This window comes from Coregonus lavaretus (genome assembly GCF_964263955.1).
Source record: "Coregonus lavaretus genome assembly, chromosome: 1".
In the NCBI taxonomy this organism is placed as follows: Eukaryota; Metazoa; Chordata; class Actinopteri; order Salmoniformes; family Salmonidae; genus Coregonus; species Coregonus lavaretus.
Window position 1 is genome coordinate 68811353 of NC_139988.1, and position 27796 is coordinate 68839148.

Below are 27796 nucleotides of genomic sequence, written 5' to 3' on the forward strand. Positions count from 1 at the left end.
AAAGTCACAACTGATAGGCAGATTAAGCACAGCACCCCATTGGAGGTGAAAATGTCCCCTTACTTTCTGCTCTATCACACACACACACAACACACACACACTCACACACACACACACACACATTCTATTTAATGGATCCTGATTGCTATTAATGTGTGCTGATGGTAATATCTCCAGGGGTAGTGTTCACCTCCATCAAGATCAAAAGGAATATAATTGGCTATTTAAGCCCCATTCACTCTCTCTCTCTCTCGTATTTATTTTTAGTTATTTATTTAACCTTTATTTAACCAGGTAAGCCAGTTGAGAACAAGTTCTCATTTACAACTGCGACCTGGCCAAGCTAAAGCAAAGCAGTGCGATAAAAACAACAACAACACAGTTACATATGGAATAAACAAAAACGTACAGTCAATAACACAATAGAAAATAGAAACTCTATATACAGTGTGTGCAAATGTAGTAAGTTATACATTTACATTTACGTCATTTAGCAGACGCTCTTATCCAGAGCTACTTACAAATAGGTGCATTCACCTAATAGCCAGTGGGATCACCACTTCACAATGTTTTTTGTTTTTTTGGGGGTTGGGGTTTGGGTTGGGGTAAGGGGGGGGTAGAATGATTACTTTATCCTATCCCAGGTATTCCTTAAAGAGGTGGGGTTTCAAATGTCTCTGGAAGGTGGTGAGTGACTCCGCTGTCCTGGCGTCGTGAGGGAGCTTGTTCCACCATTGGGGTGCCAGAGCAGCGAACAGTTTTGACTGGGCTGAGCGGGAACTATGCTTCCGCAGAGGTAGGGGAGCCAGCAGGCCAGAGGTGGATGAACGCAATGCCCTCGTTTGGGTGTAGGGACTGATCAGAGCCTGAAGGTATGGAGGTGCCGTTCCCCTCACAGCTCCGTAGGCAAGCACCATGGTCTTGTAGCAGATGCAAGCTTCAACTGGAAGCCAGTGGAGTGTGCGGAGGAGCGGGGTGACGTGAGAGAACTTGGGAAGGTTGAACACCAGACGGGCTGCGGCATTCTGGATGAGTTGTAGGGGTTTAATGGCACAGGCAGGGAGCCCAGCCAACAGCGAGTTGCAGTAATCCAGACGGGAGATGACAAGTGCCTGGATTAGGACCTGTGCCGCTTCCTGTGTAAGGCAGGGTCGTACTCTTCGAGTTATGGAGGTAAGGCAATAAATAGGCTATAGTGCAAAATAATTACAATTTAGTATTAACACTGGAGAGATAGATGTGCAGAAGATGATGTGCAAATAGAGATACTGGGGTGCAAATGAGCAAAAGAAATAACAATGTAAATCACAATATGGGGATGAGGTAGTTGGGTGGGCTAATTACAGATGGGCTGTGTACAGGTACAGTGATCGGTAAGCTGCTCTGACAACTGATGCTTAAAGTTAATGAGGGAGATAAGTGTCTCCAGCTTCAGAGATTTTTGTAGTTCGTTCTAGTCATTTGCAGCAGAGAACTGGAAGGAATGGCGGCCAAAGGAGGTGTTGGCTTTGGGGATGACCAGTGAGATATACCTGCTGGAGCGCATACTACGGGTGGGTGTTGCTATGGTGAACAATGAGCTAAGTTAAGGCGGGGATTTGCCTAGAAGTGATTTATAGATGACCTGGAGCCAGTGACGAATATGTAGTGAGGGCCAGCCAACGAGAGCATACAGGTCACAATGGTGGGTAGTATATGGGGCTTTGGTGACAAAACGGATGGCACTGTGATAGACTACATCCAATTTGCTGAGTTGAGTGTTGGAAGCTATTTTGTCAATGACATCGCCGAAGTCAAGGATCGGTAGGATAGTCAGTTTTACGAGGGCATGTTTAGCAGCATGAGTGAAGGAGGCTTTGTTGCGAAACAGGAAGCTGATTCTAGATTTAACTTTGGATTGGAGATGCTTAATGTGAGTCTGGAAGGAGAGTTTACGGTCTAACCAGACACCTAGGTATTTGTAGTTGTCCACATATTCTAAGTCAGACCCGCCGAGAGTAGTGATTCTAGTCGAGCGGGCGGGTGCAAGCAGCGTTTGATTGATTTAGTTTTACTAACGTTTAAGAGCAGTTGGAGGCCACAGAAGGAGTGGTGTATGGCATTGAAGCTCGTTTGGAGGTTTGTTAACACAGTGTCCAATGAAGGACCAGATGTATACAAAATGGTGTCGTCTGCGTAGAGGTGGATCTGAGAGTCACCAGCAGCAACATCATTGATATACACAGAAAAGTCGAGTCGGCCCGAGAATTGAACCCTGTGGCACCCCAAAGAGACTGCCAGAGGTCCAGACAACAGGCCCTCCGATTTGACACATTGAACTCTATCTGAAAAGTAGTTGGTGAACCAGGCGAGGCAGTCAGTTGAGAAACCAAGGATATTTAGTCTGCCAATAAGAATGCGGTGATTGACAGAGTCAAAAGCCTTGGCCAGGTCGATGAAGACGGCTGCACAGTACTGTTTTTTATCAATTGCGGTTATTATATAGTTTAGGAACTTGAGCGTGGCTGAGGTGCACCCATGACCAGCTTGGAAACCAGATTGCATAGCGGTGAAGGTACGGTGGGATTCGAAGTGGTCGGTGATCTGTTTGTTAACTTGGCCTTCAAATACTTTCGAAAGGCAGGGTAGGATGGATATAGGTCTGTAACAGTTTGGATCTAGTGTGTTGAAGAGGGGGATGACCGCGGCAGCTTTCCAATCTCTGGGAATCTCAGACGATACGAAAGAGAGGTTGAACAGGCTAGTAATAGGGGTTGCGACAATTTCGGCTGCTAATTTTTGAAAGAAAGGGTCCAGATTGTCTAGCCCAGCTGATTTGTAGGGGTCCAGATTTATGCAGCTCTTTCAGGACATCAGCTATCTGAATTTGGGTGAAGGAGAAGCGGGGGGGTGGGGGCATGGGCAAGTTGCAGCGGAGGGTGCAGAGCTGGTGGCCGGGGTAGGGGTAGCCAGGTGGAAAGCATGGCCAGCCGTAGCAAAATGCTTATTGAAATTCTCGATTATCGTAGATTTATCGGTGGTGTCCCAAAACCTTTTGGAGTTAGTGCTACAGGATGCAAATTTCTGTTTGAAAAAGCTAGCCTTTGCTTTCCTAACTGATGTGTATATTGGTTCCTGACTTCCCTGAAAAGTTGCATATCGCGGGGGCTGTTCGATGCTAATGCAGTACGCCACAGGATGTTTTTGTGCTGGTCAAGGGCAGTCAAGTCTGGGGTGAACCAGGGGCTATATCTGTTCTTAGTTCTGAATTTTTTGAATGGGGCATGCTTATTTAAGATGGAGAGGAAAGCACTTTTGAAGAACATCAAGGCATCCTCTACTGACGGAATGAGGTCAACATCCATCCAGGATACCCGGGCCAGGTCAATTAGAAAGGCCTGCTCGCTGAAGTGTTTTAGTGAGCGTTTGACAGTGATGAGGGGTGGTTGTTTGACCGCGGACCCATTACGGACACAGGCAATGAGGCAGTGATTGCTGAGATCCAGGTTGAAGACAGCGAAGGTGTATTTAGAGGGTAAATTAGTCAGGATGATATCTATGAGCGTGCCCATGTTTACGGATTTAGGGTGGTACCTGGTAGGTTCCTTGATAATTTGTGTGAGATTGAGGGCATCTAGTTTAGATTGTAGGACGGCCGGGGTGTTAAGCATATACCAGTTTAGGTCACCAAGCAGTACGAACTCTGAGGATAGATCGGGGGCAAGCAATTCACATATGGTGTCCAGGGCACAACTGGGGGCTGAGGGGGGTCTGTAGCAAGCGGCAACAGTGAGAGACTTATTTCTGGAAAGGTGGATTTTTAGATGTAGAAGCTCAAACTGTTTGGGCACAGACCTGGATAGTATGATAGAGCTCTACAGTAGATTGCAACTCCGCCCCCTTTGGCAGTTCTATCTAGACGGATAATGTTGTAGTTCGGGATGGACATTTCTGAATTTTTGGTGGCCTTCCTAAGCCAGGATTCAGACACTGCTAGAACATCAGGGTTGGCAGAGTGTGCTAACGCAGTGAATAACTCAAACTTTGGGAGGAGGCTTCTGATGTTAACATGCAAGAAACCAAGGCTTTTACGGTTACAGAAGTCAACAAATGATAGCGCCTGGGGAGTAGGAGTGATACTGTGGGCTACAGGGCCTGGGTTAACCTCTACATTACCAGAGGAACAGAGGAGGAATAGAATAAGTATACGGCTAAAGGCTTTAAGAACTGGTCTTCTAGTGCGTTGGGTACAGAGAATAAACGGGGCAGATTTCCGGGCGTTGTAGAATAGATTCAGGGCGTTATGTACAGACAAGGATATGGAAGGATATGAGTACAGTGGATGTCCTCTGTAGCTCAATTGGTAGAGCATGGCTCTTGTAACGCCAGGGTAGTGGGTTCGAACCCCGGGACCACCCATACGTAAAAATGTATGCACACATGACTGTAAGTCGCTTTGGATAAAAGCGTCTGCTAAATGGCATATTATTATTATTATTATTATTATTATTATTATTAGGTACACCTAAGCAGTTGGTAACAATGAAAGAGATAGCATCACTGGAGGTACCGATTGAGCCGGTCTCCGCATGTATGGGGGGTGGGACAAAGAAGCTATCTGCGGCAGGTTGAGCGGGACTGGGGACAACTGATAATGGCGATGAAAGTTTGGGCTGAGGCTAAACAAATAAACAGGATGGGGTACCGTGTAAAGGAACAGTCCAGCGGGCATCAGATGTGTAGCTGAGTGATCATAAGGTCCAGTGAACAGCAATAGGTAAGTCCGGGAGCAGTTCGTAGGCTGCTACAGCACAGGCGAGCAGGAGGCACGGCTGTTGATTGCGCGTGCTAGCGGGCCGGTGCTAGCAGATGGATCTTCGTGGTCGTCGCAACGGGAAGCCTGTTGAAACCACATCAGACGATTACGTCGGCAGACCAGTCGTGATGGATCGGCGGGGCTCCGTGTCGATCCTGGCTCGAGGCTAGCTCAATGCTAACTGGTGCTAGCTTTGGGACAAGTGGTGATTAGCCAACAACAACATCCATTCGGTTGCAGCTAGCTAGTTGTGATCATCCGGTGTTAAGGTCCAGTGATTCAGTGATTCCGGCAGAAAATCCTAAATGCTCTGGGTCGATAGCACGCTGTGCAGACTGGCCGATAATTGTCCAGGCTAGAGCTGGCTGGTAGGTAGTGCAGGCCACGGACAGTGGTGAAGACCGCTAACGGTGGCTAATAGCAATAGCTAATAGCAAGTAGCTAGTTAGCTGGCTAGTTTCAGCTGTGGGTTCTTGATAAAAGGTATGAAGAAATAATAGAATCCTTTCCACATTGGGTGAGGCGGGTTGCAGGAAAGTATATTTAGTTAAGGATGGAAAGTGAGATAGAGAAATATATACGAAAAAATACAAAAAAACTGGCTATTCACACGAGGACACAACAGAATACAGGACCGCACTGCTATGCCATCTCTCTTTTCCCTCTCTCTCTCTCTTCCCTCTCTCTCTCTGCTGACCAACCTCCTATAGCTGTACCACAATAGAAATGTGTGTGCCAGCTGCAGTACTCCAAACTTGATTTGGATTAAGTGCTGTCCTTAATCCTTAAAATGTTCTGGTTATTTTTGGACAATTTTGCACATTGAGAGTTCTGCTCACTAGACAGAAGGACAGAAATGTGTAGATTGAAGTACTCAGTATGGCAGTAGGGATTGGCACGGTTATTCGAATATCCGAACAGACATTAGTATCCAATTACTTGGGAGAGTATTCATTTCTGAGAGAAAGGTTTTAAAGGCTTTGTCTAAAATTCAATCAAATGATCTGTGACATTGCTAGATAGCTTACAAGGATAGACCATTACATTCAAAATTGTAATAAAACAACTGTTTTATGACAGTTTTTATGAGTGCGTCCCTTAAAAAAGACACCCCGGTAGCCTACACCCAATACCTCAAGTTGTTGTTATTGTCGGTCAATCTGTCAGGGGTGCTGAAGGTGGGTGTGGTGAATGAATCAAGCGCAGGAGGCAGAGGTACAGTCCAAAAGACTTTAGTGCAATATCCACAAGAGAAAAGCACATAATAGCCCGAAGGCGAAAATCACGGCGCACACAGGCGTCAAATAAACGGCGCACAAACATGTGCAAACAAACCTCTCCAAAACACTGGAGGGAGGAACAAAGCTCCAACACGAAAACAGAATGGGCAATCACACACAAACACAGACACACACAACGAGAACTAAATAGAACACTAACGAGGACTAACTAGACACAGGTGTACAACATCAAGACAAAACCAAGCTAGTACTCCGGGGACGACGACCGCCGAAGCCTGCCCGAACCAGGAGGAGGAGCAGCCTCGGCCGAAACCGTGACACAATCAAAGCAGCGCTACAGTCAGAGGCTCCATTTATTTATTTTTTACCTTTATTTAACTAGGCAAGTCAGTTAAGAACAAATTATTATTTACAATGACGGCCTACACCGGCCAAACCCGGACGACACTGGGCCAATTGTGCGGCGCCCTATGGGACTCCAAATCACGGCCAGTTGTGATACAGCCTCAAGCACTGAGATGCAGTGCCTTAGACCACTGCGCCACTCGGGAGCCATCCATGTGTAGCAAGTGAAGTGAGATTTAAAATTATGGAATTAAGTTGGCTAAATGAGAAGGAGTAGGCTACAATGATCAACCAACAGGTAAGCTGTTGTTTCATATGAATCGAGTTGTTTTAGACAAGGATGGGAAGTGCAGCAAAATAGCCTAAATTAGCTGGCTCCTGTAGCTAGCTAGCTTCTTTACAACAATTTGATGCGGTCAAGACAGGCACTACCAGATGGTATGACAGATAACCTATTTGTCACAGCGACATGTATGCGGTAGGCGAAGTCAAGAGCAGGACACCGAGCTACTGGCAGAAACTTTACTGGATGCAGTTCAAATACAAAGTACAAAGGCAACCTCAATCAGAGAGGAAATAATATGACCCGCACACATGGGCAACTGCCGCAAAGACCAAAACAATTACGCACAATACACAATGAGAAACAGAGGGTTATAAAGGGAACACAATAAAACATCATGGGAAACAGGTGTAAACAATAAAGACCAAACAAGACAAACACAGAAACATCGATCGGCAGCAGCTAGTACTCCGGGGACGACGAACGCCGAAGCCTGCCCGAGCAAGGAGGAGGAGCAGCCTCGGCTGAATCCGTGACACTATTGCAGCACCAAGTTTGTCTAACTAGCGTGAGTCGGTTTGGCTTCTCTCTCGCCCTCTCTCTCTCTTTCTCTCTCCCTCCGTGCCACACTGACTGTCACACACACCGGCCCCTGAAAGCGGAGCGCATCGCACCGGTTCTCTCTCAAGTCTCCATTGAAGTTTAAAAATTATATATTTTCTTTAAGACATTTGTATTTTGACTATCTGGATATCCTAAAAATTATCATGCTATTATTCAAATAGCAAAATAATTTCAAATTCTCATCCCTATATGGCAGTCAGAATTTATTTCAAGGAGAGGTGTGGCTTTGTATTCATTTCCAATGAAAAGGTCCACAAGATGTCAGTCTGAGTGCACAAGGATGATAGGTAGTCATAGTCTACCAAGTAGCTTGGGAGGTGTGTTGATCACCTCCAGTTGACACCGCCAATACAGCAAAGAGTTGTCGGTGACAATTGAATTCCAGTCTTAGCCCATTGTCTTACGCCAGACAGTATGTCAGGTAGAATTGACAACACCTGTTGGAAGACAATGGATTTTCAGCATCTGTATGTCCTCCACCCACCCTCTACAGGTACACTGTCCCAGGTCAACCCCCTCCTGGCCTCCCTGTCCCTCCCGGGACGGCCCCTCCAGACCCAGCTGGACATCAAGCACTTCCTGCCGCTCCACGTCAATGCCTCCTCCTCCTCCCCCCTCAACCTCTTCCCCAACTTCAACAGGGTGAGCTGCTCTCACACACATGCATGTATACAGGCATGCACACACTAGGGTTGGGAGGTATCCAGATTTTCATACCGTCATACCGTTTCTGTACCATACCGGGGTATATGGTATTACAGAGTGTGCACACAAGGGGCGCACAAATGGGAGGGCGCACAAATATATTTAGGCAACAGGGATCTTGATCCAGGAGGGGATTGCATATATCTGCTGTAACCAAGAAGCTTGATCTTGACATCTAGCCACATAGTTAGCAAGTTAGCAAACCAAATGCATAGCTGGAACCCAGAGCTGGATATCATTTATTTGACACATCTTTGATTTCTTATAGTTCTACTTAATTTATAGTTATAAGCAGTGGCGTCGCACGCACCCCCGCAGCCTCAGCGAGGGAATTGAAAATCATATCATCGGTATTTCGAAATACCCCGGTATACGGTATAAACGGTATATCGCCAAAGCCTAGCACACACACACACACACACACACACACACACACTGTTCGGGAGTATGTCCAGTTCCTGTCTTATTACCTGTTCCCTTATGTACTTGATGACATGTACAGTTGAAGTCGGAAGTTTACATACACCTTAGCCAAATACGTTTAAACTCAGTTTTTCACAATTCCTGACATTTAATCCTAGTAAAAATTCCCTCTCTTAGGTCAGTTAGGTTCACCACTTTATTTTAAGAATGTGAAATGTCAGAATAATAGTAGAGAGAATTATTTATTTCAGCTTTTATTTCTTTCATCACATTCCCAGTGGGTCAGAAGTTTACATACACTCAATTAGTATTTGGTAGCATTGCCTTTAAATTGTTTAACTTGGGTCAAACGTTTCGTGTAGCCTTCCACAAGATTCCCACAATAAGTTGGGTGAATTTTGGCCCATTCCTCCTGACAGAACTGGTGTAACTGAGTCAGGTTTGTAGGCCTCCTTGCTCGCACACACTTTTTCAGTTCTGCCCACAAATCTTCTATAGGATTGAGGTCAGGGCTTTGTGATGGCCACTCCAATACCTTGACTTTGTTGTCCTTAAGCCATTTTGCTACAACTTTGGAAGTATGCTTGGGGTCATTGTCCATTTGGAAGACCCATTTGGGACCAAGCTTTAACTTCCTGGCTGATGTCTTGAGATGTTGCTTCAATATATCCACATAATTTTCCTTCCTCATGATGCCATCTATTTTGTGAAGTGCACCAGTCCCTCCTGCAGCAAAGCACCCCCACAGCATGATGCTGCCACCCCCGTGCTTCACAGTTGGGATGGTGATTTTCGGCTTGCAAGCAGCTCCCTTTTTCCTCCAAACATAACGATGGTCATTATGGCCAAACAGTTCTATTTTTGTTTCATCAGACCAGAGGACATTTTATCAAAAAGTACAGTCTTTGTCCCCATGTGCAGTTGCAAACCGTAGTCTGGCTTTTTTATGGCGGTTTTGGAGCAGTGGCTTCTTCCTTGCTGAGCTGCCTTTCAGGTTATGTCGATATAGGACTGGTTTTACTGTAGATATAGATACTTTTGTACCTGTTTCCTCCAGCATCTTCACAAGGTCCTTTGCTGTTGTTCTGGGATTGATTTGCACTTTTCGCACCAAAGTACGTTCATCTCTAGGAGACAGAACGTGTCTCCTTCCTGAGCGGTATGACGGCTGCGTGGTCCCATGGTGTTTATACTTGCGTACTATTGTTTGTACAAATGAACGTGGTACCTTCAGGCATTTGGAAATTGCTCCCAAGGATGAACCAGACTTGTGGAGGTCTACAATTTTATTTCTGAAGTCTTGGCTGATTTCTTTTGATTTTCCCATGATGTCAAGCAAAGAGGCACTGAGTTTGAAGGTAGGCCTTGAAATACATCCACAGGTACACCTCCAATTGACTCAAATGATGTCAATTAGCCTATCAGAAGCTTCTAAAGCCATTTTCTGGAATTTTCCAAGCTGTTTAAAGGCACAGTCAACTTAGTGAATACATGCTCAACTTCAGTCCTGGAGGGCAGCAGTGTTGGTTGGCTGTCTTCTTATGTCCTTGCCATACAATATCAGACCAAATTATTTGTTGGAAAATGTCTTGCCAATCAAGAAATCAGCAGGACTCGCGTTGTGTAACCCTCCCTGACCTTGTAGTTCAGGGGTGGTCATGGACAACAACCCTCCTGAGGAGCTATACCCCCCTGCAGGCTTTTGCTCCAGCCCTGCTCAAACACACCTGATTATACTAATCAGCTGCTCCTCAAGACCTTGATTAGGGTCGTGTTCATTAGGCCCCAAACGGAATCAAACCGACTGAAACAGGGAATACCTGGACCTGCACTAATTTTCACTTTCCGTTGTGAAGCATTCTAAAGGTTTTCCGTTGCGTGCCCTGATGAACATGAGCCAGGTATGTTAGAGCAAAGGCCTACAGGAGAGTAGCTCCCCAGGAGGGTTGGTTGACCGCCCCTGTAATAGTTAGACACAACTAAATCTGAGTAATGTTTGGGTTTAGTCTGGCTTGTTTTGTGTGCGACAGATGGACCCGGTCCAGAAGGCGGTTATCAACCACACGTTCGGCGTGGCACCGCCCAAGAGGAAACAGATAATCTCCTGCAACATATGTCACCTCCGCTTCAACTCCACCGTAAGTCAGTCAATTCCGTTACAACGATAATACAGGCTGAAGCTATCCTCCTCTCTGTCAGATCGTTCATCACTCTGACGGTGTGTGTGTGTGCGTGTGCGTGTGCGTGTGTGCGCATGCGTTCTCCTGTTCCTCTATCTCTGTGAAAGTTGTGAGCCTTTCTCCGCCTATCAGCCAGAAAAAGCAGTAAACCCAGACACCCTCTCTCTGCTGGCATCCAAATCCACACATAGAAGAACCATCGCAGTCCACACTCACAAAAACTGACACTCACACTCACACTCACTGAGCACACACACACACTCACTGAGCACACAGAGACTCATGAACACAGAGGGAATGCTCAATACATCTGTGGACTGGTCCATTCACGAGAACTAATTAAATTTTTGGGGCTCAAGCTATGCTTATCAAGGAATTGAAGAACTGCTTGATGGGGCTATTATGTACTGTATATATACAGTGCATTCGGAAAGTATTCAGACCCCTTGACTTTTTCCACATTTTGTTACATTACAGCCTTATTCTAAAATTGATTACATTCTTTTCCCCCCTCATCAATCTACACACAATACCCCATAATGACAAAGCGAAAACAGGTTTTTAGAATTTTTTGCACATTTATTACAATTAGAAAAACTGAAATACGTTATTTACATAAATATTCAGACCATTTGCTATGAGACTTGAAATTGAGCTCAGGTGCATCTTGTTTCCATTGATCATCCTTGACATGTTTCTACAACATGATTGGAGTCCACCTGTGGTAAATTCAATTGATTGGACATGATTTGGAAAGGCACACACCTGTCTATATAAGGTCACACAGTTGACAGTGCATGTCAGAGCAAAAACCAAGCCATGAGGTCGAAGAAATTGTCTGTAGAGCTCAGACACAGGATTGTTTCGAGGCAAAGATCTGGGGAAGGGTACCAAAACATTTCTGCAGTATTGAAGGTCCCCAAGAACACAGTGGCCTCCCTCATTCTTAAATGGAAGAAGTTTGGAACCACCAAGACTCTTCCTAGAGCTGGCCGCCCAGCCAAACTGAGCAATCGGATGAGAAGGGCCTTGCTCAGGGAGGTGACCAAGAACCCATTGGTCACTCTGACAGAGCTCCAGAGTTCCTCTGTGGAGATGGGAGAACCTTCCAGAAGGACAACCATCTCTGCAGCACTCCACCAATCAGGCTTTTATGGTAGAGTGGCCAGATGGAAGCCACTCCTCAGTAAAAGGCACATGACAGCCCGCTTGGAGTTTGCCAAAAGGCACCTAAAGGACTCTCAGACCATGAGAAACAAGATTCTCTGGTCTGATGAAACCAAGATTGAATCTTTGGCCTGAATGCCAAGCGTCACGTCTAGAGGAAACCTGGCACGATCCCTACAGTGAAGCATGGTGGTGGCAGCATCATGCTGTGGGGATATTTTTCAGCGGCAGGGACCGGGAGACTAGTCAGGAACGAGGGAAAGATGAACAGAGCAAAGTACAGACAGATCCTTGATGAAAACCTGCTGCAGAGCGCTCACGACCTCAGACTGGGGTGAAGGTTCACCTTCCAACAGGACAACGACCCTAAGCACACAGCCAAGACAACGCAGGAGTGGCTTCGGGACAAGTCTCTGAAAATAGCTGTGCAGCGATGCTCCGCATCCAACCTGACATAGCTTGAGAGGATCTGCAGAGAAGAATGGGATAAACTCCCCAAATACAGGTGTGCCAAGCTTGTAGCGTTATACCCAAGAAGACTCAAGGCTGTAATCGCTGCCAAAGGTGCTTCAACAAAGTACTGATTAAAGGGTCTGAATACTTATGTAAATGTAATATTTCAGTTTTTTATTTTTAATAAATTTGCAATAATAAAAAATAAAAAACTGTTTTTGCTTTGTCATTATGGTGTATTGTGTGTAGATTGATGGGAGGAAAAAAACGATTTAATCCATTTGAGAATAAGGCTGTAACGTATCAAAATGTGGATAAAGTCAAGGGGTCTGAATACTTTCCGAATGCGCTGTATAAACTGTGTAACTAGTTACCAAGTTGTTTGCCAAAATCCTTTCCCCTTTCCTCATTTCTTGTCACTTTTGGTTGCTGTTCTGATGCTGAGATCCAGAGATCTCATCTCCTCTCATACTGTTTCTTTGTCTACTCTATGACCAGAACCAGGCTGAGGCTCACTACAAGGGCCACAAACACGCACGCAAGCTGAAAGCCATGGACGCCCAGAGGAACCGTCAGAGGGGCCAGGGCTCCATGGCAGGGAGGGAGAGAGACAGGGAGAGGGGGAAGACTGGAGTGTCAAAGGCCCTACCAGCACTGATGGACCCCAGCCTCACAGAGGGAACAGGTAAAATACCAGGTCTGGAAAAAAAAGTTCCACTCTCGCCTGCTCTCCTCCTTCCTTTGAAGTAAGGGTTGAGATCTGATTGCCATCAACAGTTAGGATTCATGTCAGATCAGTGATCATAGCAAGGAACATGCATGCGGAGGATGTGGTATTGACGTGTTGGAGCAGAGCTGTTGTTGTAAGCTATCCTGGAATCCACATTGAATATTGTTCTGTTTCGCCATTGTTTCAATTCATTGAATAAGTGTGGATTCCAGGTTAATTGTAACCTTGTTTTCTGTCCGCAAAACAGTTTCACAGCAAAGAAACTTGCCCATAATAGCCAGTTTAGGTAGACAAGACAGCTACTCTTAATCCAAGTTTGGAATGCTACTGCTAGGGATTGCATTGCATGCAACCCATCTTCACGACACTTGTGTTGAATCCGCTTTAAAGATCACAGATTTCTCACAGACATCGTAAAAACCTAAGTTACGGTAGGAGATCATTCCTGCTAAAAATATTGATAATTTTAGTGCTGTTTTGTGGACAGAAAATGTCGGCCATGCCGTTTACCAATCAGAACAGTATCTTTGTCTTGTCATTTGTCAAGCCATTTTTCTCATCTGAAAATAACCCCATCTCCTGTCGCTCCTTCCTTCGCTGTATTTACAAGACTCATCTTCTTTTTCTATCGATTCTCTCCTTTGTTCACCATATTTCAATTCCATTTAACGACATAATGATAGAGCCTTTATATCCAGGGTAACCATGGCAATTGATTGATGGAGAGAAAGGGAGAGGGAGAGAGAAAAAGGGAGAGAGAGAAAAAGGGAGAGAGAGAAAGGGAGAGAGAGTGAGAGAAAGGTGAGATTATTGATTTATTACAAACATTCTAGTATACAGTGCCTTGCAAAAGTATTCATCCCCCTTGGTGATTTTCCTATTTTGTTGCATTACAACCTGTAATTTAAATGGATTTTTATTTGGATTTCCAAATTGGTGAAGTGTAATGAAAAAAAAACTTGTTTTAAAGAATTCTAAAAAATTAATAACGGAAAAGTGGTGCGTGCATATATAATCACCCCCTTTGCTATGAAGCCCCTAAATAAGATCTGGTGCAACCAATTACCTTCAGAAGTCACATATTTAGTTAAATAACATGATCTCAGTATATATACACCTGTTCTGAAAGGCCCCAGAGTCTGCAACACCACTAAACAAGGGGCACCACCAATCAAGCGGCACCATGAAGACCAAGGAGCTCTCCAAACAGGTCAGGGACAAAGTTGTGGAGAAGTACAGATCAGGGTTGGGTTATAAAAATATATCAGAAACGTTGAACATCCCACAGAGCACCATTAAATCCATTATTAAAAAATGGAAAGAATATGGAACCACAACAAACCTGCCAAGAGAGGGCCGCCCACCAAAACTCACAGACCAGGCAAGGAGGGCATTAATCAGAAAGGCAACAAAGAGACCAAAAATAACCCTGAAGGAGCTGAAAAGCTCCACAGCGGAGATTGGAGTATCTGTCCATAGGACCACTTTAAGCCATACACTCCACAGAGCTGAGCTTTACGGAAGAGTGGCCAGAAAAATGGCATTGCTTAAAGAAAAAAATAAGCAAACACGTTTGGTGTTCGCCAAAAGGCATGTGGGAGACTCACCAAACATATGGAGGAAGGTACTCTGGTCAGATCAAGGAAAACGCTATGTCTGGCGCAAACCCAACACCTCTCATCACCCCGAGAACACCATCCCCACAGTGAAGCATGGTGGTGGCAGCATCATGCTGTGGGGATGTTTTTCGTCAGCAGGGACCGTGAAACTGGTCAGAATTAAAGGAATGATGGATGGCGCTAAATACAGGGAAATTCTTGAGGGAAACCTGTTTCAGTCTTCCAGAGATTTGAGAATGGGATGGAGGTTCACCTTCCAGCAGGACAATGACCCTAAGCATACTGCTAAAGCAACACTCAAGTGATTTCAGGGGAAACATTTAAATGTCTTGGAATGGCCTAGTCAAAGCCCAGACCTCAATCCAATTGTACACCAGCGGAACCCATCCAACTTGAAGGAGCTGGAGCAGTTTTGCCTTGAAGAATGGGCAACAATCCCAGTGGCTAGATGTGCCAAGCTTATAGAGACATACCCCAAGAGACTTGCAGCTGTAATTGCTGCAAAAGGTGGCTCTACAAAGTATTGACTTTGGGGGGGGGTGAATAGTTATGCATGCTCAAGTTCTGTTTTTTTTGTCTTATTTCTTGTTTGTTTCACCCCAAAAAAATATTTTGCATCTTCAAAGTGGTAGGCATGTTGTGTAAATCAAATTATACAAACCCCCCAAAATTCCATTTTAATTCCAGGTTGTAAGGCAACAAAATAGGGAAAATGCCAAGGGGGGTGAATACTTTCGCAAGCCACTGTATTCCTGTCTTTGACCATCGTTGTTATATGTTTACTTTGACAATGTACAGTGCCTTCAGAAAGTATTCACAGCCCTTGACCTTTCCACATTTTGTTGTGTTACAGCCTGAATTTCAAATGGATTCAATTGAGATTTTTTTGTCGCTGACCTACACACAATACCCCATAATATCAACGTAGAATTATGTTTTAAAAATGAAAAGCTGAAATGTCTAGAGTTAATAAGTATTCAATCCCTTTATTATGGCAAGCCTAAATAAGTTCAAGAAAAAAAATTGGCCTAACAAGTCACATAATAAGTTGCATGGACTCACTTTTTGTGCAATAATAGTGTTTAACATGATTTTTGAATGACTACCTCATCTCTGTACCCCACACATACAACTATCTGTAAGGTCCCTCAGTTGCGCAGTGAATTTTGAACACAGATTCAACCACAATGACCAGGGAGGTTTTCCAATGCCTCACAAAGAAGAGCACCTATTGGTAGATGGGTAAAAAAACAAAAAACAGATATTGAGCATGGTGAAGTTATTAATTACACTTTGGATGGTGTATCAATACACCCAACCACTACAAAGAAGGAAACTACTCAGGGATTTCACCGTGAGGCCAATGGTGACTTTAAAACAGTTACAGAGTTTAATGGCTGTGATACGAGAAAACTGAGCTTGGCTCAACAACATTGTAGTTACTCCACAATACTAACCTATTTGACAGAGTGAAAAGAAGGAAGCCTGTACAGGATAAAAATATTCTAATACATGCATCCTGTTTGCAATAATACTTTTTTTACCTGAATACAAAGTATTATGTTTGGGGCAAATCCAATAGATCAGATCACTGAGTACCACTCTCCATATTTTCAAGCATAGTGGTGGCTGCATCATGTTATGGGTATGCTTGTAATTGTTAAGGACTGGGGAGTTTTTCATGATAAAAAAGAAACGGAATGGAGCTAACCACAGGACAAATCCTAGAGGAAAACCTGGTTCAGTCTGCTTTCCACCAGACACGGCCAAATCTACTCTGGAGTTGCTTACCTAGAAGACAGTGAATGTTCCTGAGTGGCCGAGTTACAGTTTTGACTTAAATCTACTTGAAAATCTATGGCAAGACCTGTAAATGGTTGTCTAGCACGTTCCATGTCAATAAAGTATATTGAATTGAAAAGAAATATTCAGAGAGCAACAGACTGAGAGATGTAGAGATACACTTATGTGGTTGTAATTGTAATTTTAAATGATCAAATCAATTTGACCTATGTATGTATCTAGAGAGACAGGTAGAGAGAGGCTAAACATGCTACCAGTGTCGAGCACTGCTCTCAGTAAACACAGCAGAATCTACATTGATTAGCTGCTCTGCATGTGTATTTAATTGAATCCAGCTCTCACATGAATCCACTGTCTTTGGCTGCCTGATATAGTTGCCAAGTTAGTGCTGGCCTTTCTCTCCCCATGTAGCCCTAACTCCATTGTCTGACGTCAGATAGAGATTAGAGTCAGTTGAGGGGCTAGTGGTGTGTAGGACCTGTCGGAAGACAATGTAACCCCAATCCCTGTTTGTATGTGAATACCACATGTACGATAACTCTCAAACAGCAACGTCTCTCTCCCCAGGCCTGCTATCGGCTCCCCAGCCCCCCACCAGACCGAAGCTGGATGACACCCTCCAGGGGGTCTCCCCAACCCCTACGCCCGTCTCGGAGACCTCTTCCCTGGACGCCTTGGCCCTCCTCTCCCCCCAGGTCTCCCCTGCTGCCTACCAGCTCTCGGAGCTCACGTCAGACGGTAGCCCTATGGAGGGTCCCAGCCCGACACCGGACTCCAACCCGCCGCTGGAGGGCCAGGGGGAGTCCCCAGGGGCACCAGAAGGGGAAGAGGAGACCAGGCAGGGAAAAAAGAGCCCCCCCGCCAAGCAGCACCTCCACTGTCCCATGTGCAAAGTCACAGTCAACTCCTCGTCCCAGCTAGAAGCCCACTATAGCGGTATGCACTGCAATATGTCTATTTATTTATTTATTTATTCATTTATTTTACCTTTATTTAACTAGGCAAGTCAGTTAAGAACAAATTCTTATTTACAATGACGGCCTACACCGGCCAAACCCGGACGACGCTGTGCCAATTGTGCGCCGCCCTATGGGACTCCCAATCACGGCTGGTTGTGATACAGCCTGGAATCGAACCAGGGGTTCTGTAGTGATGCCTCAAGCACTGAGATGCAGTGCCTTAGACCGCTGTCTGTATGGTGTTTTCTATTGAGTGATAAGTAGATACTATTTAAATGGTGACCTAAATTAACATTTTAACTGATAAAGGAATCAATAGCCATGTGGTCGTGTCTGTGATGTGTGTCTGTGATGTGTCTGTGGTGTCCTAGGCTCCAAACACAAGCAGATGCTGGAGGGCCAGGCGGGTGCTCAGGCGCGACGCCGAGGCAAGGTAATGTCATCGCCTAGGCCGACGTCCAGGAGCAAGCAGTCAATCAGCAGCAAGGCCAGGGTGGGCGTGGCCCTGGCTAGCCAACCATTCCACTGCGAGATGTGTGAAGTGTCCGTCAATTCGGAGACGCAGCTCAAACAGGTGTGTGTGTTTCTGAGTGTTTTTGAGTGTGTGTAGTACAGCTTCAGTATATATATGCCATGCACTCAGTCCTTGCATGTGGAGCTCTGTCTATGAATTTGAGAGGGGTTACATTTCCCTAGTCCTATCGCTCAGCTGTAGACGAAAACAAGTGGGATTTTCAAATGTATTTCGAATGAATCCCACAATGTAGCTTTTAAGGGATGTTTCACTCAATATACAGTGAGGGGGAAAAAGTATTTGATCCCCTGCTGATTTTGTACGTTTGCCAACTGACAAAGACATGATCAGTCTATAATTTTAATGGTAGGTTTATTTGAACAGTGAGAGACAGAATAACAACAAAAAAATCCAGAAAAACGCATGTCAAAAATGTTATAAATTGATTTGCATTTTAATGAGGGAAATAAGTATTTGACCCCTCTGCAAAACATGACTTAGTACTTGGTGGCAAAACCCTTGTTGGCAATCACAGAGGTCAGACGTTTCTTGTAGTTGGCCACCAGATTTGCACACATCTCAGGAGGGATTTTGTCCACTCCTCTTTGCAGATCTTCTCCGAGTCATTAAGGTTTCGAGGCTGACGTTTGGCAACTCGAACCTTCAGCTCCCTCCACAGATTTTCTATGGGATTAAGGTCTGGAGACTGCTTAGGCCACTCCAGGACCTTAATGTGCTTCTTCTTGAGCCACTCCTTTGTTGCCTTGGCCATGTGTTTTGGGTCATTGTCATGCTGGAATACCTATCCACAACCCATTTTCAATGCCCTGGCTGAGGGAAGGAGGTTTTCACCCAAGATTTGACGGTACATGGCCCCGTCCATCATCCCTTTGATGCGGTGAAGTTGTCCTGTCCCCTTAGCAGAAAAACAGCCCCAAAGCATAATGTTTCCACCTCCATGTTTGACGGTGGGAATGGTGTTCTTGGGGTCATAGGCAGCATTCCTCCTCCTCCAAACACGGCGAGTTGAGTTGATGCCAAAGAGCTCGATTTTGGTCTCATCTCACCACAACACTTTCACCCAGTTCTCCTCTGAATCATTCAGATGTTCATTGGCAAACTTCAGACGGCCCTGTATATGTGCTTTCTTGAGCAGGGGGACCTTGCGGGCGCTGCAGGATTTCAGTCCTTCACGGCGTAGTGTGTAACCAATTGTTTTCTTGGTGCCTATGGTCCCAGCTGCCTTGAGATCATTGACAAGATCCTCCCGTGTAGTTCAATGCTGATTCCTCACCGTTCTCATGATCATTGCAACTCCACGAGGTGAGATCTTGCATGGAGCCCCAGGCCGAGGGAGATTGACAGTTATTTTGTGTTTCTTCCATTTGCGAATAATCAAACCAAATGTTGTCACCTTCTCACCAAGCTGCTTGGCGATGAACTTGTAGCGCAGTCCAGCCTTGTGTAGGTCTACAATCTTGTCCCTGACATCATTGGAGAGCTCTTTGGTCTTGGCCATGGTGGAGAGTTTGGAATCTGATTGATTGATTGCTTCTGTGGACAGGTGTCTTTTATACAGGTAACAAGCTGAGATTAGGAGCACTCCCTTTAAGAGTGTGCTCCTAATCTCAGCTCATTACCTGTATAAAAGACACCTGGGAGCCAGAAATCTTTCTGATTGAGAGGGGGTCAAATACGTATTTCCCTCATTAAAATGCAAATCAATTTATAACATTTTTGACATGCGTTTTTCTGGATATTTTTGTTGTTATTCTGTCTTTCACTGTTCAAATAAACCTACCATTAAAATTATAGACTGATCATTTCTTTGTCAGTGGGCAAAGGTACAAAATCAGCAGGGGATCAAATACTTTTTTTCTCTCACTGTAAAACCTAACATGCTTTGCTTTTGTCCCTCAGCACATGAGCAGCAGAAGACACAAAGACCGGTTGTCAGGAAAGCCCCAGAAACCGAAGTTCAGCCCTTATACTAAGAGCCAGCCAAACCCTGTTTTAGCGGTGAGTGTCCGTCCAACACACACACACACACACACACCAACTACCCCTCCTGTCCTGCCCATTCATTCCCACACAGCCAGCGTTCTTATTTTTTCGCCCCCTTTCCCCCGTTCTTGTGTCCTCTCTGCAGAGCGTGAGATGGAGTGGTTTCCCATTTGGGGGGGTGACCTCGGCCATAGGGAAACTGGCCAGCCACTGCCACCTCAGCACTTACAACCCTCAGGTGAGGGCCAAGGGCCCGAGAGAGAGATTGGAAAGGAAAGGGGTCCATATTCTACCATGCCATCTGTCATGTAGATATCACTAAATGCAAAAGCTGAAATCTGCATGTTGTGACAGTTGAAAACCAGCTGGCAAAACTGGTTGCAATAACGTCGCTACGAAGTCTTTCATGGCGTCATGGTCAGGTTGTATACTGCTTATATGAGGATGTTTTGTGAATGTCTTTTTAGCAACCGGAGACCGATGTCTTTATCTGGTTGTCTGGATGTTTTACCAGATAACCAAACTATGACGTCCATGACATCAGACGTCTTTACCTGGATGTAACAGAGACCAGTTGGTTGTATTTTAGTTACATCCGGTCTTCTAACCCAGAAAACCAGTTTACAGGCTGAAAATAACATCATTAAGACGTCAAGGGCCACATTTTACCCACTTAGGAAGGAGAAGAACCTGAATTTGAATTGGGCTACTGTCTTAGGTGGCTCTGGTCACATAAAAGGCAAACACACATCAATCAATCAATTATAAAGCCCTTTTTACATCAGCAGATGTCACAAAGTGCTATACAGAAACCCAGCCTAAAACCCCAAACAGCAAGCAATGCAGATGTAGAAGCACGTGGCGAGGAAAAACTCTGTAGAAAGGCAGGAACCTAGGAAGAAACCTAGAGGAACCAGGCTCTGAGGGGTGGCCAGTCTTCTTCTGGCTGTGCCCATTGTCTATCTATGGGGTTAATGAACTGAGCGCTATAGCGTGCTGCTGTTATATCGGATAGCTGAGAAAGGACCATGTTTGGGAATAGGCATGGTCACGTTCTTCCACAGTTTAATAACTACAAGAATAACTTCTTGAAAGTTGGTGAGGCCAAATATACTGGCAGGCACAAAAATGTCTCTCACACACTCATGTAAACATAGCCTCACACACACACAAACATTGTCACATAACCACAACACACACGCAAGCACATGCTCACATACACACACACACACACACACACACACACACACAGACAGAGGGCCACACAGGATTTGTGTTTTGCCAGCTGCTGGGGAGAGGCAGTGTCTTAGGTCCTGGTCACAATCTTGTCTGGGATATTTAAGGCCAGCTCATGAGGTTGCCAACAATCCACACTGGCTTCACACAGATTGATGGTGATGGACATTCACCATCATGTTTCATTCACCCTCACTCTGACATTAATGTTGTGGTTGCCTTAATAAGTATGGGCCTGAGCTAGAGTATATCACTGTAATGACTAGAAATACTTTTTGTATACAATTGTATGGGCTTGAATAGAGACATGGTGACAGGTGAAAATACTTTCTGGCCAAACAATAGCTAGGTTTCCATCTAATTAGCGACAGATTGTCATGGAAATATTCTAAAATATGCGTAAAGAAAATATGCGCATTTTCCCACCAGTGATGTGTTTCCACCAAACTGGCTTCCACCAACAATCAGTTCGTGATGACATAATGCACACAAACACACACGTTTTTATTTACCAAATACATTTTGTAAGCTTGTGTTTCCATCGCATTTTCAACTCTACCGATAGTTTTGTCACAAAAACTGTTGCGTAAAATAGCAACTGTGCCAACTCTGGTCTTGGCACGTCCGCTCTAGCCAACAGCCCACATATACAGTACGGGTAGGCTAGTCTACATGATGAGATTATTATGGATAAGAGCAAGAATATTTTTATTTGTCAAACGGCAGGCAAGCATCAATCATCATGTCACCAGAATAAGACCCTCAATATTTATTGGAAAGGAGCATCAAGATCACTGTGCACTTTCACAACCCTGTGAAGTTCATAACTTATTTAATCTGTAGCCTAACCAACTGCATCGTTTCCTGAGTCATAGTGGGAGGACCACACACCATATCATCACATGACTCCAAGTTTACTTAGATATGATGGTTATTATATCAATATTTGCGCATAAAGGCATTTCCACTGCCAATCAAATAATTTGACCGACAAAAAAATACATTTATAAAATTGTACCGAAACTTCCTGTTTCCATCACAGCTGTCGTGATTTTTTTTATAAGCTATGACTTTACTCGTATATAAACTGTGGATGGAAACGTGGTTAGTGACATGAATCAATCAAAATAATTGATGACTTACCAGGGAATAAAGAAAACCAGCAGTACCACAGACCTTGAGGTGGCTGGTATTCAATCAAGTGCAGATAGTGGGTTTTTCAAATATTTCTTTGAGAAGTAAGTTGAATTTGCACAGCAGTATGTCCTGGATGGAGGGAGTTATCGAAAATCCACTATCAGGAATTTACTGAATACCAGACAAGGGTCAAATACATACTTTTGTATATATAGTGGACACCCTTTTTTCGTTGCATGCTCTAATGAACGTGACCTGCCGCAGACTCGTACTAAAAACCCTATGGTTCCTCTCTTCCAGACCAAACTGGCCCTGCAGAAGCAGCTGTCCAAGGCCCTGTCGGCAGGTTTCCTGGCCAACCACATGAACCCGGCCACCCTTTGCACCATGGCCTCCAATCCACTGACCCTGCGGGGGCCCCCGGGCCCCGGTCACACAGCCCTCATCCAGAACCCCCTGCTCAGCCCCGCGCTCTTCAGGCCCGCCCCGGGGCCCCTGAGGGCCACTCACACGCCCATCATCTTTTCGCCGTACTAGCTGAGTTTGGACAGGCCTGGATCAAATTGACCTAGCCTGGACAAGCCAAACTTGGACTAGCCTGGATCAAATTGGCCTACATTTAAATTTTAGTAGAGCAGACGCTCTAGCCTTTCTAGATGAAAAATAAGGACCCTAATTGGAGCTACTCTGAGGCCCTGTCCAGAAACAACCCTTTACCCCCCCCCCCACCTTGTAACTTGTGTACAGTACTATATATAATTTTATACCGTATAAAATGATTGGATAGATACTGTATATAAGCAAAATGGTTGGAGCTCCACTTTAACTTCTAATAGGCTAAGTGGTATGTTCACCCTATCGCTGAAACCCATCCAATCCTTTCGGATCTTCACAACTGCATAGAGGTTAGTGGTTGATTTTGGACAGGGCCTAAAACATTTCTATGCAGCCAATGAGAGCAGAGCAGCGTGCCACCAAGTCCAACATACAAAACCCCTTACTGGCTACGGTGCTACACACTGGAGAACCAGAGATGGCCGTGGCGTTTCAGCCACAAAACTGTTGCCCTTCTCTCCCGTTGGCTCTCTGAAGACTGTCGACTGCATGCTCCAACGTGGTCTGGAGGACCCTCTTTGAAGCCATGACGACGAACGATCGAGTTTTATTTGTTTTGTGCTATTTATTAGACGACGATAGAGAAGTAGGCCTATATTTATGTCCGTTGCCAATGTCCCCTCGCTTTTCCAAACAGTTGCATTCTGGGAGTAGGCCTACACTTTCAGATTTCCCCTGTCCAGTATTAATCTATCACCTTTTATCAAGGATACTGTTTTATTTGTGTTCTGCTTTCTGCTAAGGTGCTTTTCAACTAACACTTTCACTGAAACCCGGTATTAAATCCCAAAAGAGCAAACCTAGGTATGTTGACTCAAATTGTATAGGTTGAGTCTCTCTCTCTCTCTCTCTCTCTCTCTCTCTCTCTCTCTCTCTCTCTCTCTCTCTCTCTCTCTCTCTCTCTTTCTTTCTGTCTCCCTCTCTGCCCCCTTCCTCTCTCTCTCTCTCTCTCTCTCTTTCTGTCTCCCTCTCTGCCCCCTTCCTCTCTCTCTCTCTCTCTCTCTCTCTCTCTCTCTCTCTCTCTCTCTCTCTCTCTCTCTTTCTGTCTCCCTCTCTGCCCCCTTCCTCTCTCTCTCTCTCTCTCTCTCTCTCTCTCTCTCTCTCTCTCTCTGCCCCCTTCCTCTCCCTCTCTCTCTCTCTCTCTCTCTCTCTCTCTCTCAAGCCTTGTTGATGTTGGCCAACCTAAATAAACAGCTTTGGTTTGCCAGGTTGCGGCACCGATCACGGTAAATGCTGCATATGTCGGCTCAATCGGAAATGACCTTCAAATGTCAATTCGCTATAACGCGGATCTTCCTGATCCGTTAGAATCCTGGCCTGGGTCTGGGAACATGATGCCAATGTGAGACCTCGAGTCCCAGCAACCACAGACCCATCAGACAACACATTATTAGTAGTTCTGTGTGGCTCAGGCAACGGCATGGTCATGTGTTCAATTCTCGCAGGGAACACATACACCTACTAAAGAATGTATGCACTCACTGTACTTCAAGTCGCTCTGGATAAACAATGTATGCCCTGCTCTCAGCATTTGACAGAGAAAGAGACATCAATGTAGCTGGTCCCAGATCTGTATATGCTTTCAAAATATTCAGAGGAGCTGGCTCAAGCAGATCTGAAGCCAGGCTAACATTGAGGGGTATTAGAAGGTATCGATGAGGTAAGGGTCACGCTCTCTCGTGCTCTTTATTTTCTCTCTTTCTCCCTTTCTTCCCTCTGTTTAAAAATCTGTATTAGTACAGCCCCAATTAGCCCCCCACTCAAACTGAATGGAAACAGGAATGTTCAGGGAAACAGGAATAAAGAGACAGAGAGAGGGGGAAGGGAGAGAGAGAGGGAGAGAAGCCTGCGTTCAAAACAGCCATAATCTGGGGCTTATTCAGGAGGGGGCAACATCACAGAACATGTATCATTTAACATAGAAGTATGTCACATAGATAAGCAGTCCTCTTTGTCATAGAGAATAGGCAATCATGTCCACTCTATACGGTGCATTTCTATCTGCAAAGTTCTGAAATGTTTCACTCTTTTGAACAGTCTCCAGATGCCACCAAGCAAACTCTGTTGGTGGGAGTCTGAAGTAAAGGAGCTCCTTGGTAACAAGTGGGAATCGTTTCCTGATGCTGTAGGCTGATAATGTGTAATATGAGGACTTATTAAAAAAGGTTTCTCCTCTCAATCACTTTATGTTAATTCCTGAGGAAGCTGGTAAGTGTTTTCACAGAAGGGGACTATTGAAGATGTAACACCTCTGTAGTATTAAGCTGCTACTATCCCTCAGTTTTGTATCCTTTGTTCCAAGTGTCATCCGGTGGACTACATGGGTAGCTTAATTTTCCATCCATTGCAATAATGTAAATTGGTATTCGTAAAGAAAATGTCTATATAATGTCTGTATCGTTGTACATGACCTTATAAAGAATACAGATTTTTCATAGAGATGTGTCTCCTGTGTTACCTTGCTGTACAGTGCCTCTTGTTGTTACACTGACGCACAAATGTAAGGACACATTTATTCTCTGGCTGTGACAGACAAATCATGCCCTCTGCTGGCCAGATCTGCTATCTGACATCTGAGATCACACAGAACCAGGAAGCCACCATCGACAGAATACAAGCCACTCCTACTCAGAGGTGGGTAGAGTAGCCAAAAATTGTACTCAAGTAAAAGTACTGTTACTTCAGAATAATATGACTCAAGTAAAAGTAAAAAGTAGTCATCCAAATAATTACTTGAGTAAGAGTAAAAAAGTACTTGGTGAAAAAACTACTCAAGTACTGAGTAACTGTTGAGTAACGTCTGATTTATTTTTTAACACAAGACAACAATCAGACAGACAAAAATACAAAATAATCATCTTTAATGAATTACAAAATAGCTTAAATTAAAATAATTCAGGTAAATTCAAGTATAAAAAAATAAAAAAATAATAAATAAAAAATAAATAAATAAGCACAAGTAACACAAATTTCCAAACCTTTATACTTTTGTTACCAGGCAGAACTAGAACGAGGCCCATAAACTCTCATACACTGTGTGTGTGTCTCCACAGTGACAGAACAACAGAAGGAAACACACAAACATTTCAAACCAGGCATGCTGAACAGAAAACTGCACACCAGAAGGAAGCGGTCAACGTAAAATAATCAATAGGTGTTGATTAGGCCTACTCAGTACCTTTGTATTGCATGGCAAGCAACAGCCCTTTTTCTGTGTGCCTAGAAATGAATACTCTGATCTGTGATTAGGCCACACTGCACATCTCACTGAGCAGAGGAAAAGAGCAGCAGTACACATCAACTGAAAAAGCACCAGTCCATGATAGATGGCCAAATAAAACAATATTGCAGGCCTAGTATCCCAGAACACAAATTAAGCTGAATGCATGTTCTCTAAAAGGCATTAGAGGAGAGTGATGTAGTTGTAGATCGGGCATTATGTTTACTTCCAGTTCCAATATCTAACAAGAAAAGTCAGCAAAAAAAAGTCACACTAACTATATTGCCACCCTGTGGTTTGTCACTGACACACTATAATCCTAAATGACAGTAACATTATACAGAGTTATATAGGTCAATGTCTACTGGTTCACATTTGAATTGATAAACAAGTATATTTACCAGTATTTAAGATGTTCTCCTCTGTGGTCCAGGATGTTCTGAATCTTGGTAGGAGTATTGCTGCTGCAGTCAGCTCAGGCTCTTTCATGACGTCTCCAAAACGTTTCTGGATCCCTTGCTGCAGGGCGTGAACAAGAGGTGTACACATTTTGCAAGTTGACTCCAACTTCTTCAGCTTGTCCCGCAACTGGTAAAGTGTTGGCAGCAGGAGGCCCATATGCACAGATGATTCCCCTTGGAGGATATTAAGGGCCATGGCAACAGGCTTCATCACAGCAGCATACTCGACCAAAAACCCATTTTCAGCTGGATTGAACCTATAAAAGATGTAACGATAAAACAATTACTTATAGCTATTTCTGGTACAATGTCTTTATTATGCATTGTACATGTTAAATACAAAAAATATATATATATATATATATTTCATTCAAGCCATCCACAATTGTCACACCACCATCCAAAGAAAACTTAGTTACTTGAGACAAGTGGATTCACCCATTAATCAGCAAGGCTTATTTACTTTTATTATTCTTTAAAAACAAAATATACATTTTGTCAACTTACATCTTTATCTTTAATGCTGTGCAGACATTGCGAATTGCTTGTTCTCCTTGCTCTCGGTGAATGCGCACAATCCTTTCTACAGCGAGGAACAGGGAGCTCCAGCGTGTCTGATTGGGTCGGAGAAACTGCAGCTTGCATTCACGTTCCACTGTTTCATGAGCCATGGTTGACCTGCTGGTTTTATTCCAAAGAGCATGACATTTTGCAAAAGCAGACCGAGACAGCCTCTTGTAGGTTTCGTTTGCAGCTCCTCCTGCAGCAGTGGCATCAACTGTGGATATAAGATTGAGGAGATGGCATGCACACTTTTGGTGCCTTGGAAGTTGGTACTCAAGGCCTGTGTTGTCATCCAGAATTGCAGACATCTTGATACTCCACCTCTGACTCACTCTGATCTTCTGTTGCATCATCAAGGGTGGAGTCACTTTCCTCTTGTACATTGATGGCTTCCTCCTCTTTCTCCTCACCATATAATCGAAAGGAAGTTTGAGCCACTGTCTGTTGTTGTCCTGGTCACTTTTTCCCTGATGTGGTACTCAGAATGTATTTCCTCTAATGCAGCAGCAAGGACATCAAACGTGTGCGAGCCTTTGACAGGTCTACAAGCCAATGTGGAGTGCCTCTCCAGTGAGGTGTTGTCTATCCAGTGACAGGTGACACCTAAGAAGCTACGTTAGCAACATAGTTCACAGCACTCAGCTTTTTGATGATTATGCTCTTCTTGTGTTTTGCAGCTTCTTGTATTCTTGTGCATAACGTTTTAATTGTCATTACT

The 27796-nt window shown here is 44.4% G+C and overlaps 1 protein-coding gene across 1 annotated transcript in view; it reads left to right on the plus strand.

Moving 5' to 3' along the window:
• Positions 1 to 22755, plus strand: part of LOC311130972 (zinc finger protein 385C-like) — a gene marked incomplete at both ends in the record, with an annotated part of 127317 nt that extends 104562 nt beyond the window's left edge. Inside the window, 8 exons of the mRNA XM_084163815.1 lie at positions 7782 to 7930; positions 10447 to 10554; positions 12715 to 12901; positions 16936 to 17304; positions 17699 to 17901; positions 19762 to 19860; positions 19991 to 20083; positions 22519 to 22755. Coding sequence (XP_084019941.1) covers positions 7782 to 7930; positions 10447 to 10554; positions 12715 to 12901; positions 16936 to 17304; positions 17699 to 17901; positions 19762 to 19860; positions 19991 to 20083; positions 22519 to 22755 — 1445 coding nt within the window. The remainder of the gene's footprint in view (positions 1 to 7781; positions 7931 to 10446; positions 10555 to 12714; positions 12902 to 16935; positions 17305 to 17698; positions 17902 to 19761; positions 19861 to 19990; positions 20084 to 22518) is intronic.
• Between the last annotated feature and the right edge of the window lie 5041 nt (positions 22756 to 27796).